The 12,125-nt window shown below is 34.9% G+C and overlaps 2 protein-coding genes across 3 annotated transcripts in view; one reads left to right on the top strand and one right to left on the bottom strand.

Moving 5' to 3' along the window:
- The window catches only part of LOC110811155 (U5 small nuclear ribonucleoprotein helicase), a 76,476-nt gene extending 72,030 nt beyond the window's left edge, over positions 1–4,446 (top strand). For both annotated transcript variants that reach the window (XM_088211311.1, XM_088211310.1), the window contains one exon: positions 3,893–4,446. In XM_088211311.1, coding sequence (XP_088067437.1) covers positions 3,893–3,973 — 81 coding nt within the window. In that variant the 3' untranslated portion in view covers positions 3,974–4,446. The remainder of the gene's footprint in view (positions 1–3,892) is intronic.
- A 251-nt stretch (positions 4,447–4,697) lies between these two features.
- LOC110811163 (protein CANDIDATE G PROTEIN-COUPLED RECEPTOR 2-like) lies at positions 4,698–12,030 on the bottom strand. Its single transcript, XM_022037571.2, has 6 exons — positions 11,515–12,030; positions 6,789–6,980; positions 5,547–5,709; positions 5,180–5,282; positions 4,982–5,063; positions 4,698–4,901 (listed from the first exon to the last, which is right to left on the bottom strand). The coding sequence occupies exons 1-6, from the start codon at positions 11,809–11,811 to the stop codon at positions 4,824–4,826; spliced, it is 915 nt and encodes a 304-aa protein (XP_021893263.1). The 5' UTR covers positions 11,812–12,030; the 3' UTR covers positions 4,698–4,823.
- Positions 12,031–12,125: the final 95 nt, after the last annotated feature.

Below are 12,125 nucleotides of genomic sequence, written 5' to 3'. Positions count from 1 at the left end.
GGTTGATGAAGAAAGATATCAGAGACTTGTGGGCAAACTTATATATCTTGCTCATACTAGACCTCGCATCAGTTTTGCTGTAAGTACTGCAAGTCAATTCATGAACCGACCTACTGATATTCATATAAATATAATATATCGGATCTTAAGATACCTTAAGAAAACTCCAGGACAAGAACTATTTTTCCAAAAAACAATAAATAGGAATATTGAAATCTACACAGATGCTGATTGGGCGGGTTTTATAACTGACAAAAGATCTACGTCTGGGTACTGTACTTATGTTTGGGGAAACTTAGTCACTTGGCGGAGTAAGAAACAATCTATTGTGTCATGAAGTAACGCATAAGCTGAATTTCGGTCACTTACTCATGGAATATATAAGGGAATTTGGTTAAAAAGAGTTCTAATGGAAATAAAATTCTTGGTTACTACTCGAATGAAAGTATGGTGCAACAATAAAGTAACAATCAGCATAGCTAAAAATCTGATATATCATGATCGAACTAAACACGTGGAAATAGATAAGCACTTCATCAGGGAGAAGATTGAAGATCAGACCATTACAATACTCTACATTCCTACTAATCAGCAAACTGCAGATATTTTAACAAAAACATTTTACAAATGACTCTTCAACGAATTAATATCCAATTTAGGCTTACTAAACATTTATGTAACCTAGATTGAGGGGGAGTGTAGAATTATTTTTCTGTATTTTTTCTTTTTTCTGTCTTTTACAACCTAACAATATAACAAAATTGTTTCTGTCAGGTTGTGCTGTTTTTTCTCTTCCACTAGGGAAGTTTGTTAGTTTTTGTCTTTTTCTTCCTTCTTTTACCTATAAAATGTTGTTGATTATCGATAAATAAAAGGGTTAGAAGAAAAGAGAAGTTATTTCTTATTCTCAAGTTCTTCACAAATGAAGGGTTGGAGGAAGAAAATCCAAACGACATGGCTGAGTGCAAGGAAGTGGCTCATCACCTTGGGGAGAACAATGATTTTTGAGCCCCTCAATGTTTGAAGAAGAATTGTGTCAGCCGCTGCAAATAATTGAAGTCTCGACAGATGGGTCTTGCATGGAACACGAGAGGAAGCAAGACAATGACCATCTCCAATTGGCTCTCAAAGTTAGAGAGGTCTCAGCCATGGGGGAATTGGTTCACGCTGAAGGCGAGATGCTTTTGGCTGATAGTTCTACATGGATGCTTGAAAATGTGCAAAGATTAAATGCATTGGTCAGACTGGTTTTTGAGGGATTTGAAGATAAAGTAAAGGAGTTTTTCAGAGATATTGAGAGATAACGACTAGAAAAATGAATGGGCAGAGGCAGCAAAAAAACAAAGGAATTACGGAGACTGATTTCAACAATCAACTATGATGGAGTTAGGCGGGAGAAGGGGATGGAAGCGGACAAGGAAGCTAAAATTTTAAATGTCTAGAAGAACCATATCATGGAACGTGCGGGGTATCAATGACAGCAACAAAAGGTAGATTATCAAAGGTGGACTGAACAGATGGAAACCAGAGGTTGTGTGTTTGCAGGAGACAAAAATGAAAGTGGTTGATGAAATAACAATAAGAAACTTATGGAAAAGCAAGGAAGTTGATGTGTTTTTCCATCCATAGGAGCCTCAGGGGGCATTATTATTATGTGGGATGATCGCATTATGAATTGTTTAAATTGCTTGTGGTTCATGTACATTGACGTGCACTTTGAGAGATAATAGAAAAGGGACGGAGTGGATGTTCACTAGAGTTTATAATCATGGTGAAGGGAGGAAGTGTGCTCAATTATGGAAAGATCTTGAGGAGTGCAAATCCATATGGAAGGGCTCTTGGGTGATCGGGGGAGACTTCAATATGGTCCTCAGCAAAATGGAGCGCACTGGCAATCATTTCCACAAAAAATGTGCCAAGTAATTTAAAGAAATCATGGAGAAGCTTGATCTGATTGACCTTGCTTTGATTGGGGGAAAATGGACCTGGACCAACCAACGCACAAGCCCTGCAAGCTCCAGAATAAACAGGTTCTTGGTTTCTATTGATGTACATTATAATTTTCCTAATGTATGTCAAAAAAAGATTAAGCAGGTTAACCTCTGATATTTTAATAGAAGATTTGACTTCTTATAGCCCAAAACCTCAGCCCGGTTCAATTGGTCCTCCGCTTTTCCTATCCCAACAACAACCGTGGGACTTGGGAACCGATAATTAGCAGAGTAGAGAGAAGATTGGCGAGTTGGAAATGAAGTCTACTATCTAAGGGAGGCCAATTTACACTTGTCAAGAGTACCCTTAGCAACCTACCAATTTACTACCTATCTTTATTGATCATCCCGCATAGTGTGGCAAAAAGGTTGGAATTGATACAAAGCAACTTTCTGTGAGGGGATAGGGAGGATGGCAGAAAATTCCACCTTGTTGCTTGGGATGAACTGAAAAAATCCTTACAAAGTGGTGGACTTGGGATTCAGTCTTTGGTGGAAATGAACACTACTCTGCAAGGAAAATGGTTATGGTGTTTTATCAACAAGGAACAAGCCTTGTGAAGGAGAGCTATTGTCTCGAACTACGGGCTTGACAAGTCAGGTTGGCTGACACCTGGTGTGTTAAGATTTCATAGAAAAAGTTTATGGAAAAGCTTTATGGATGGTAAAGACAATTTCGTAAAACATATCTAATGGAAGGTGAGACGTGAGGACAGAATCAGATTTTGGAAAGATTACTGGATGGAGGGGGGTCCACTCAGGGATTAATTTTCCTGCAATATATGCTATTACCGAGAACCAGTCTGCCCGGGTGCAGGCGCAGAAAAGATGATGTCTGCATGCTGAAAAAGGCCTTGTATGGCTTGAAACAGGCTCCAAGAGCCTGATACAGGTAGAATTGATGATCATTTGTCACAAAACCTCAAGTGAAGCCACTCTCTATGTGCAACAAGAAGTCAATGATGTTTGTTCATCTCACTTTATGTGGATAAGAATCTAGATGAAAAATTCACTTTAGGGAGCAATAAGAATCTAGATGAAAAATTCAAGATAGACATGCAACGTTATTTGGGATGACAGACTTGGTGGAGATATCCTAATTACTTAGATAGAAATACATCACTGTAATAGGGGATATTTGTTTACAGGAGAAGTATGCCAAAGAAGTCCTAAAAAAGTTTGGAACGGAGAATTGCCAGGCTATTTGCACCACAAGCCCAAAAGAAGATGCTAAGCAATGATGATGGTGGAAAGAAAATTGAATTTGGAATCTAGAGAAGTTTGGTCGGCTGCTTTATGTGACAACCAATTGATAATTACCATTGCCAAGAATCCAGTATTTCTTGGCAAGATGAAACATATCAAGATAAAATATTCTTTATGAGAAAAGATGAGATGGATGAAGAAGTCGATATGCTTTATTGCAGATCTGAAGAGCAAAATGCAGATGTTTTCTCAAGACTCTGTCAAAGACCAGGTTTGAAGCTAAGAAGAATGCTTGACGTTTTCAGCAAAAATGACAAGGAGTGGAATTGAAGAGTGACATTTTTGCTGTCGAACTTTATTATGGTGTTATCTGTGTTATAGTCCTTTGCTCGTTGGCCAATTGGCTGTTTAAAACTTGTATTAGTGGTGATAAGCTTTTTATTTAATTCATGTGAAATATCTAAGTTACTCAAGGCAAACAGCATTCTTTTTTCTGTTTTTAGGAACTATTAGAACTCATTTTCAGCAACTTGGACCTTATGTATCTAAGGGAAATCCAATGAAGAATTTCATATTTTTTCTACATCATTTTCTTCTTATCTTTTTTGGCATAATACCAAAAGATTAATCTTTCGAATGCTTAAATGGATCCTTGCTTATGGTTTTGCTAAAGTGCATCTGGTTTTATTTTTCAGGGAATAAAGCTGATTTTAGTTTCTGATTGCTATATCGGTTTCGAGCAAGAACACTCCATCGAGGAACTTACTGGATGTTAGCAGCTGGAACCAATGTTGTGAACACAACTGGATGTTTCGGATTGTAGCGCAGTCAAGAATCTTTAGTTTTGTAATTCAGCTTGCTCTCTCTCGGAGAGAATTGGTTTTTGAATTGTCTTCACAGCCAGAATTGACTGATCTTGACAACAAAACAAAGCCTCTCATAATTTGTGGATTAGAACTAATAATGTAAGCGCTTTAGTTATTACAATGGGTGTCGATGAGTTTCATTATCTCTATGGTTCTTGATTGTGTAGTCTACCAAAACTTGGCAGATTGGATCTGAGAATTACTTGATAATAGTTTTGGAATGTTATATTTTTGCTGCAACCTATAATGATCTGCCCGCATTTGCAGCATGGCGTAGTCAGATTCCATATGCCACTCCAGCTGTTTTTAGTTTTTTATGGTCCTTGGATGTGTTTGTGACAGTGCTGGAATTCAATGATCTTTTGATTTTACTTGGATTATTATAGGCATGTTGGTTCTCTTGCTCAATTTTAGGGAAGTGCGTGATTTGATGATTCGTGAGAATCATGATGAGGGCAGATTTGCAATTTCACTAGCTTTCTGATGTGGAGGGATCATGACATAAGCTGTTCTGTTTATACCTTCAGGAGGTGTTGGTTCCGGAAGTTTGTATCTTGACAATGGTAATCCTGAATAAAATGATTCTACTGTTAAAAAAGGCTTTTGTAACTATGACTCCAGCATGAATGGAATGTACAGGGTAAGAATATAATTTTGTGATATTGAAAATCCGATCACTGCTATGTCTCAAGTCAGCTTTATATCAAATTTATTAGTCAACAAGTATAGAAGAATTTTCTTATGCTCATATTCAGCATGATTAATCCAAAATAGCATCAAAGAACCCGGCATCCCTCATTTCCCAGTAATATGCATTATCCAAGAGAAAATCTTCCCGCTGCAAAATTTCCAAAGATGTTTCTGTTAGCATGTCATCAATAAAGGTAAGGAAGTAACGTATTGTTTAAGAATAATCACCTGGAAAAAGTCAGACAGAAAAGTAGCATACAGGAAAGGAAGATACAGCGAGTGATAGCAGATAATTGTTAGACTGTATAACCTGCACATTAGGGACTTGGATTTCAGACGTGTATCAAATCAAATTTCTAACACAACAAAAAAAAAAGGACTTTTGTCTCTTCATGAAGGAAGTTTCTAAGTTGAAGTAACTCTAACCAAATGCCAAAGCCAGCCCCGAGAGCAGCAAGCCCACATGCCAACAGTCCAAGAGTGCTACTGGCAAACATGACAATGATGTAGTGGTAGAATGATGGTTTGGCTGCAACATTTAAACAGGCAAGTACATGTTAAAATTAATTTACTAAAAAGTATTTTTGGATAAAATCTATTATGCCTCAGAGGCATGATGTTTCCAGTATAACTTGCTAATATTTTAAATTGAACGGTTATATAATGCAAGTGATTATTATAAGAAGTTACTAAATTATTATTAAATGTTAAAAAGTTATATGAAGTCATCATGCCTCCTAAGTACTGCAAGTAGAACGTGTAACATTGACAATAACCTTAGGCAGGCACTCACGTGGTAATTTCTCTTTCCATTTTGACAAATGCACAAACAAAATGAAGCCATAGGTCACAGTAAGCAATAGTTTGTGGACTATCAATAAGCCCCACTTCAACCGATCAGTAGTTCCAGTACCCTCAATAAACAGCGGCACCCCATATCCAAAAACATAAACTGCCTGAAAAAGAAGCCATCAGCGAAGCAAAAGTAGGACATATATATTTGAATAGGTATAATAAAAATCTGGCAAGTAGAAGTCAAATTTACTTGCTGATGGTTATTTTTTTTTCTTGGAGGAGAAAGATACATCCTGATTGATCAAGAAAAAACCAGTAAAAATTCATACTAGAGTCTCTTCTCCAACCTTTTAACACGTAACCAAGAGTTTTCACCTTGAAGGTCTACTTGTCTCGTGGACACCATGGAAAATTTATATCTTAAAAATGCACCGCCAATATGGAAATAAAAAGCTAATATAGGTTATTTGACTGTTCATTCTTACAATAGTCATCCAGAAAAAGGTCTGTAGTCCAGCTGATACCAACAAATTGATAATAGCCCCTTTCCAACTATATGAAAACTTCATTAAGTCTGGAAAGTGAAAGCCTGTTTTCATCCTCCATTCTTGAACCAGTTTTGGCTCCACAGAATAGAGAAACTAAAATGAATTTGGGAGTAATCAAAGGGGCTTAAACCTGAGAGTTATATCCTTCCCTCTCCTCTGAAAGGGTAAGGATTCAATATTGGCTGCTGCACGGCCTTTCCTATAGCCAGAAAAGAGAAATGAATGAACGGGGAGTACTTAAGAAGGAAAAACATAAAAGTTTGCATTGATAACATGAAATAAGCATATTTTCATGTTTCCCAATGTCATGCCAAATATTTCATCTAGTAACACGAAACAAGCTTATAATTAAACAACTCAAGTTGTTCCCTCGAATAAGCCGTCCCTTTCCCTTTCAACACACTTCTCCGTTAAAGGCTTCTAAGATGTATGAATCATATGCTCAGACAGCAGTTGGCGGACTCCTAATTCAACTATGGTTGTGCCAAGCAATCCAAATGAACAAGAACATCTAAAATAGTCGTCTATAAAACCCCAAAATAAAAGAGAATAACCCGAGCAAGCTCATATCATATTCTTATAGGTTGATAGGGCCTAAATTTGTGAGCCTAGAAACAAGAGAATTCATATATACACTGTACATGCACCTGATAGACAAGCTTACACATTAAGTCAGTCAGAAATAAACATACCTTAAGAAGTATATCAGTACCAACTATGATGCTGGAGATAATGAAAGTACGTGCCAAAATCTCCAACCCAGCGGCATAACTCTCCTGAAGTAAAAAAGCAACCAAGCTAATCTCCAAACACAACATTCCAGAAGTAGTGAATAATGACAGGAGATTCCAGGCAAACTCGTTCTCTGGAGAACACTGCCAAGCCTGTAGAAAAGAAGGTTGACAATTAAACCCTAGTTAAAAATAAACATGAAAGAAATACTAGAGATCAAGACACTGATCTTAACCTCCAAAATATCAAAAAATTATTTTTTTATATCATCCCGCTGTGTCAGCAAAAAAATTATTTGATCTATATACCATTAATGTTTGTTCAAATTAATCCTTGTCTTGTTTTTCGATAAAAGTAATCCTTCTACTTTTGAAAAATTTTCAATTTAGTCTTTGATACAGAACGCATGATCAACTAACGTGATCAAAAACTCTGCATATAACATCAGTATTTAGAATCATAAAATCCTCAACAAACCCTCCTTACTTGACCTACATTCAACATGTGAATGACAATCAAGATAATTGAAATAGTTTGAATTGATTAAAAATGTCACAAATATAAACTTGATAAGTTAGAAATCAATTTGAAAGAAAATTGATAAAACACCACAAGAACTTATCTTAATAAGTTAAATCAATTTTTACTCAATAAGAAAGTTGATGAAACCTAACTATTTGAAAACTAAAACTTCATACTTTTATTATTCTCAAACTTGAATGATTACAATTGTGAATTGAAAACCTATTTTATAAAGTAAATCATGTACTTTATAAGTAAATAAATTTTCTAAATTAATTATAGGAAATTATAAGAAAATTAAATTTTACCTTAAATGAGAAAATAGTGAAAATTAAAAAAAAAAATTGAATGGAATATGTTAGATAGGATCTTATCTCTTTAAATGCGAATATTTTGATTAATTGTAGAGGAATTGGGGGAAGTAAATCTGGTAACTTATGGCTGGCTATTAAATGAGCAAAGAGGTCATCCATATCTTTCCTAAACTGTGAGATTAGTTATTTAAGAAATGAGATTGAATTTCCTCTTCCTTTAAGATATCACATGGTTTAGGAAAAAATCTTTCCTCTTGGTTGATTCTCCCTTTAAATAAATTTTTTTCTCTTTTCTTGCTCACATCATCCCTTCCCTCTTAAAAAACGATTCGTCCTCGAATCAAACACTTAAATGTCAGAGTTTCAACAATTTTTTTTTTTTTTTTTTTTGAAAAAATGTCATCGACTGAAATATCGTATAAGGTCATTATGAAAATCTGCAAGAAATGGTTAATAAAAAAAATAACACTCTCTCATGTATTTCACCCTTTATGTTTTACTCAACCTCCTTCCTTCAAATTGAATGTGAGAATTGAATTTGTTTGAATCAAGTTTTGTTTATGACACTTTAAGGAATCCTACGGAAAGAAAGTGATAAAACAATTTTAAAAATAACAATTCAAACACACGAATGAAGATAGTGTGTGTTTTATGTATGATGTTAAGTAACTAATGTGCAATTAGATACTTAGAGATATAATAGAACAAAAGCACAATAAAAGAAAAAAAACTTAAGAGTGCAAGAAAAACAATACGGATATGATATTTTTTTGTTTGTTTTTTATGCGTAAGAAATGATACAAGGTATGTTTTTTTTTTTAATATGAAGAATAAAAAAATATGTAAAAATAAAAGATGCAAGATAGTAAAATTTATCTCGAGTTTAAGCTCTGATATCAAATGATACGGAATACAAGATCAACTAACGTGATTAAGAACCCCACATATAACATCAGTGTTCAAAATCATAAAACACTCAACAAACTCTCCCTACTTGACCTACATTCAACATGTGAATGTCAATCAAAGTAATTGAGATAGTTTGAATTAAAAACGCCACAAATATGAACTTGATAAGTTAGAAATCAATTCAAAAGAAAATTGATAAAACGCTACAATAACTTACTTTGATAAGTTAAATCAATTCTCACTCAACAAGAAGGTTGATGAAACCTAACTAGTTGAAAACTAAAACTTCATAGTTTTATTATTCTCAAACTTAATTGATTACAATTGTGAATTGAAAACTTATTTATAGATTAAGCCATGTACATTATAAGAAAATAAATCTTCTAAATTAATGGTAGAAAATTATAAGAAAATTAAATCTTACCTTAAATGAGAAAATAATGAAAATTAAAAAGATTTTGAATAGAATATACTAGATAAGATCTTATCTCTTTAAATGTGAATATTTTAATTAATTGTAGACGAATTGGAAGAAGTAAATATGATAAATTATGGCTGACCATTAAAAGAACAAAGAGGCTATCTATATCTTTTCTAAACCGTGAAATTAGTTCTTCAAGGAATGAGATTGGATTTTCTTTTCCTTTAAAATATCACATGGTTTAGGAAGAAGTTTCTGCTCTTGGCTGATTCTCCCTTTAAATAAATTCTTTTCCCTTTCTTTGCCCACATCAGTCTCTCTCTTTAATCTACTATTAACGCTGTTATGTCTGATACTATGTGGCACCTTTTTATTAACCCTTGTACAAGAATGTTACGTAGCATCTAACGTAGCATCTTAAAAATTTATATCTGGATCAGTTCACATCAATCCACAAATTACAAAGAAACACTCACCATTAAGAAAAAACACTCACTAACCCTTCATCCTCTTCTTCCTCCTCCCACTCTCCCATATGCATATATTAAATAAAAAAACACTCAGCCAGGCCTCTCTCAAAATATCTATCTCATTCCCATTCTAAATCTCTCTGTTTTTATTTCTTCTTTTATATATATATATATATATATTCATGCATATACAGGTATACATTTTCTGGGTATAAGCTTGCTGTTTATAAAACTCCGAGACACTGACTTACTTTACAAGCTGCTGTTTGATGCTACAGCCATGGAATACTCTACAATATTGGCTGTTTGATACATATAAAAGTTGACCACAATTCTCAATGGGAGATATTTCTTGCTTCCAACAAGGTTTTGTAGAAAAGCTGCCAAAAAGAGTGGATTTAAAATTTACATTTTCATTTATTTTTAAAAAATACATATGAAGGAACTTTTCAAAATTTGAAGAGTTCTGTACATTTGTCCAGGGGAAGAGAAAGAAAGATCCAGGAGAGGAGAAAGCTGGTGATTTTTTGTGGAAAAGAAAATCTGAAGAGTTTGTTAGGGAGGTGAGAAAATTTGAAGAGGTGATTTTTGAGGAGGACAACAAACAATTAGAATACAAGTTATCAGTGACATTTGGAAGGAGACAATAATGGATGCTCTGATGAGGAGGGTGGTTTGGGAAATTAGGGAACTAGAGATTTGTTTTCTTTAATCTTAAATTGGTTTAGGCCAGTCCAGAATTCTATTTGTAGACTGGTCTAAACCAGTCTATATCTAAATGGTTTTAATGTCGCGTAGAATGTTACGGACATTCAACTAACACTCGGACCAATTAAAAGGTGACATGCATTAGTAATTTTGGTACATGACACCTAAGTTAACGGTATTAACTTCTATCAATGGAAAGGGATTAAACTGAAAATTTATTAAAAGCATAGAGACAAATTTAACTGAAAATTAAGGTAGGGACTAATTTGAACAAATATAAATAGTACAGAGACCAAATCATTATTTAAGTCTAGTTTTTTTTCACTGAGCATTCCATAATCCACTCCTTAAATGTTCCCAAACAAAATTCCTTGGACTACATCAAGAATCACTGCAAGTAACATGTTGACAGTAAAAAAATAAAAATTACAACTCTGACCATTTTGTAAAGAAAACCAGAAACTTGTTTGTGTTTATCTAAAATTTGTAAGGAGCAAACGGAAAAATTCAGTCAATAAACAGAACATTTATTCTAGATGAAATATCAAGCAAGTGAAGTTTTTCCATTCCCCAAGCCCTAGACAGAGGCCTATATGCACACTAACTCTTTCCTACTCCCTCTTTGTTTTGGCAACCAAACCATGAAAAGGTCTTATTAGCATCAGGTAAAGACATGCAATCCTTCATGCGCAAATAATAGAAACCTGGTAATGCAAAAACCTCAAGATTCATCTCCTTTTTGCATGGTTTTTTTACTTACCAATTTGCTGCATTTGCACAGCTCTCCACAACATATCCAACATCAAGGCATTCCCAGGCTTCAAAATTTCTTCTCTTTTCCTGTGCTTTTTCAGAATCCAAACAGCCTCGTAAAGCTTGCCCAAATGCAAATTTGGACGCTTACCTAATCTTACAACCAAAGCTTCCGCGGTCTCTTCCTTGACTATACTCGATGTAAATAGCGCTCAATGTGGGAACCAGATTACCGTTTTTGGTTTTGATCTTCCATATAAATGCCTCAGCCAAATAAATGAATAAGGAAAGAAAAATGCAACTTAATCATAGCTGAACTCAATTCTTGCAATCCATAGCTCTGTACAATTAACAACACATCCAACAACACTCACCTCCTCAGGCCAACAACTCAACTTCAGTAAACTCAATTTTTAATCCAAATGATCCGTTCTGTCAGTTCCAGAAAAGGAAACTTACTATTCTTTTTCGAAAATGAGGGGAAAAAGACCTACAAGATTCCATTTTCCTTACATTTTTTATCAACCAAACACGTTTGTCAAAGAAAAACAAACCTTAATTAAAAATATTAGAACAAAGAGCAAAGTACCTGAAGGCAGCACCAAGCGAGATTGAGGCTGCTCGCGAGACAGAGAAGGGCATAGTACGAGATCATTACGTATGATCCTCCATTCCACAGCTTCTTCGAGTCCTTCTTCGCGTTCAACCCCAAGTATACCACAAACAGCACCGCCGCTACCACCAACACGGCGTCGTGCCAAACCCCGTGGCACTGACTCGCGGAGAAGGCCCAGATCGTTTGATCATGACCATCGGCTTTGGCTTGAAGGCTCGCGATTGGCGGGAATGAGAGAGAAACTCTTGTTGCTTTAATTACTGTCGACATTTTCGGCGAGATCGCTTGGGAGATTTATAAATCCGACAAAACTATGAGCATAATATTTTTAACAAATTAACAATCATAATTAATTTAAAATCCAGTCTAGACGTGATGATGATGATGATGATGATGACGAACAACAATATTTGCAGATTTAAGTGAAAAACATAAAAGAAATAGTAAATGTAATTATTCTCTAAACAAGATCACAAGAAAAGAAGAAATGGACTGGAGTGACTGAATTCCTAAAACGACGACGTTTCTACGACTTCCCGTTTGGGTAGTTCTTTGTTCTTTTTCTTTAAGGAAGCGGTAATTAT

Source organism: Carica papaya, chromosome 9 (assembly GCF_054855325.1).
Source record: "Carica papaya isolate Zhongbai chromosome 9, ASM5485532v1, whole genome shotgun sequence".
Lineage (NCBI taxonomy): Eukaryota > Viridiplantae > Streptophyta > Magnoliopsida > Brassicales > Caricaceae > Carica > Carica papaya.
This window is presented reverse-complemented; position numbering and strand designations above follow the sequence as displayed.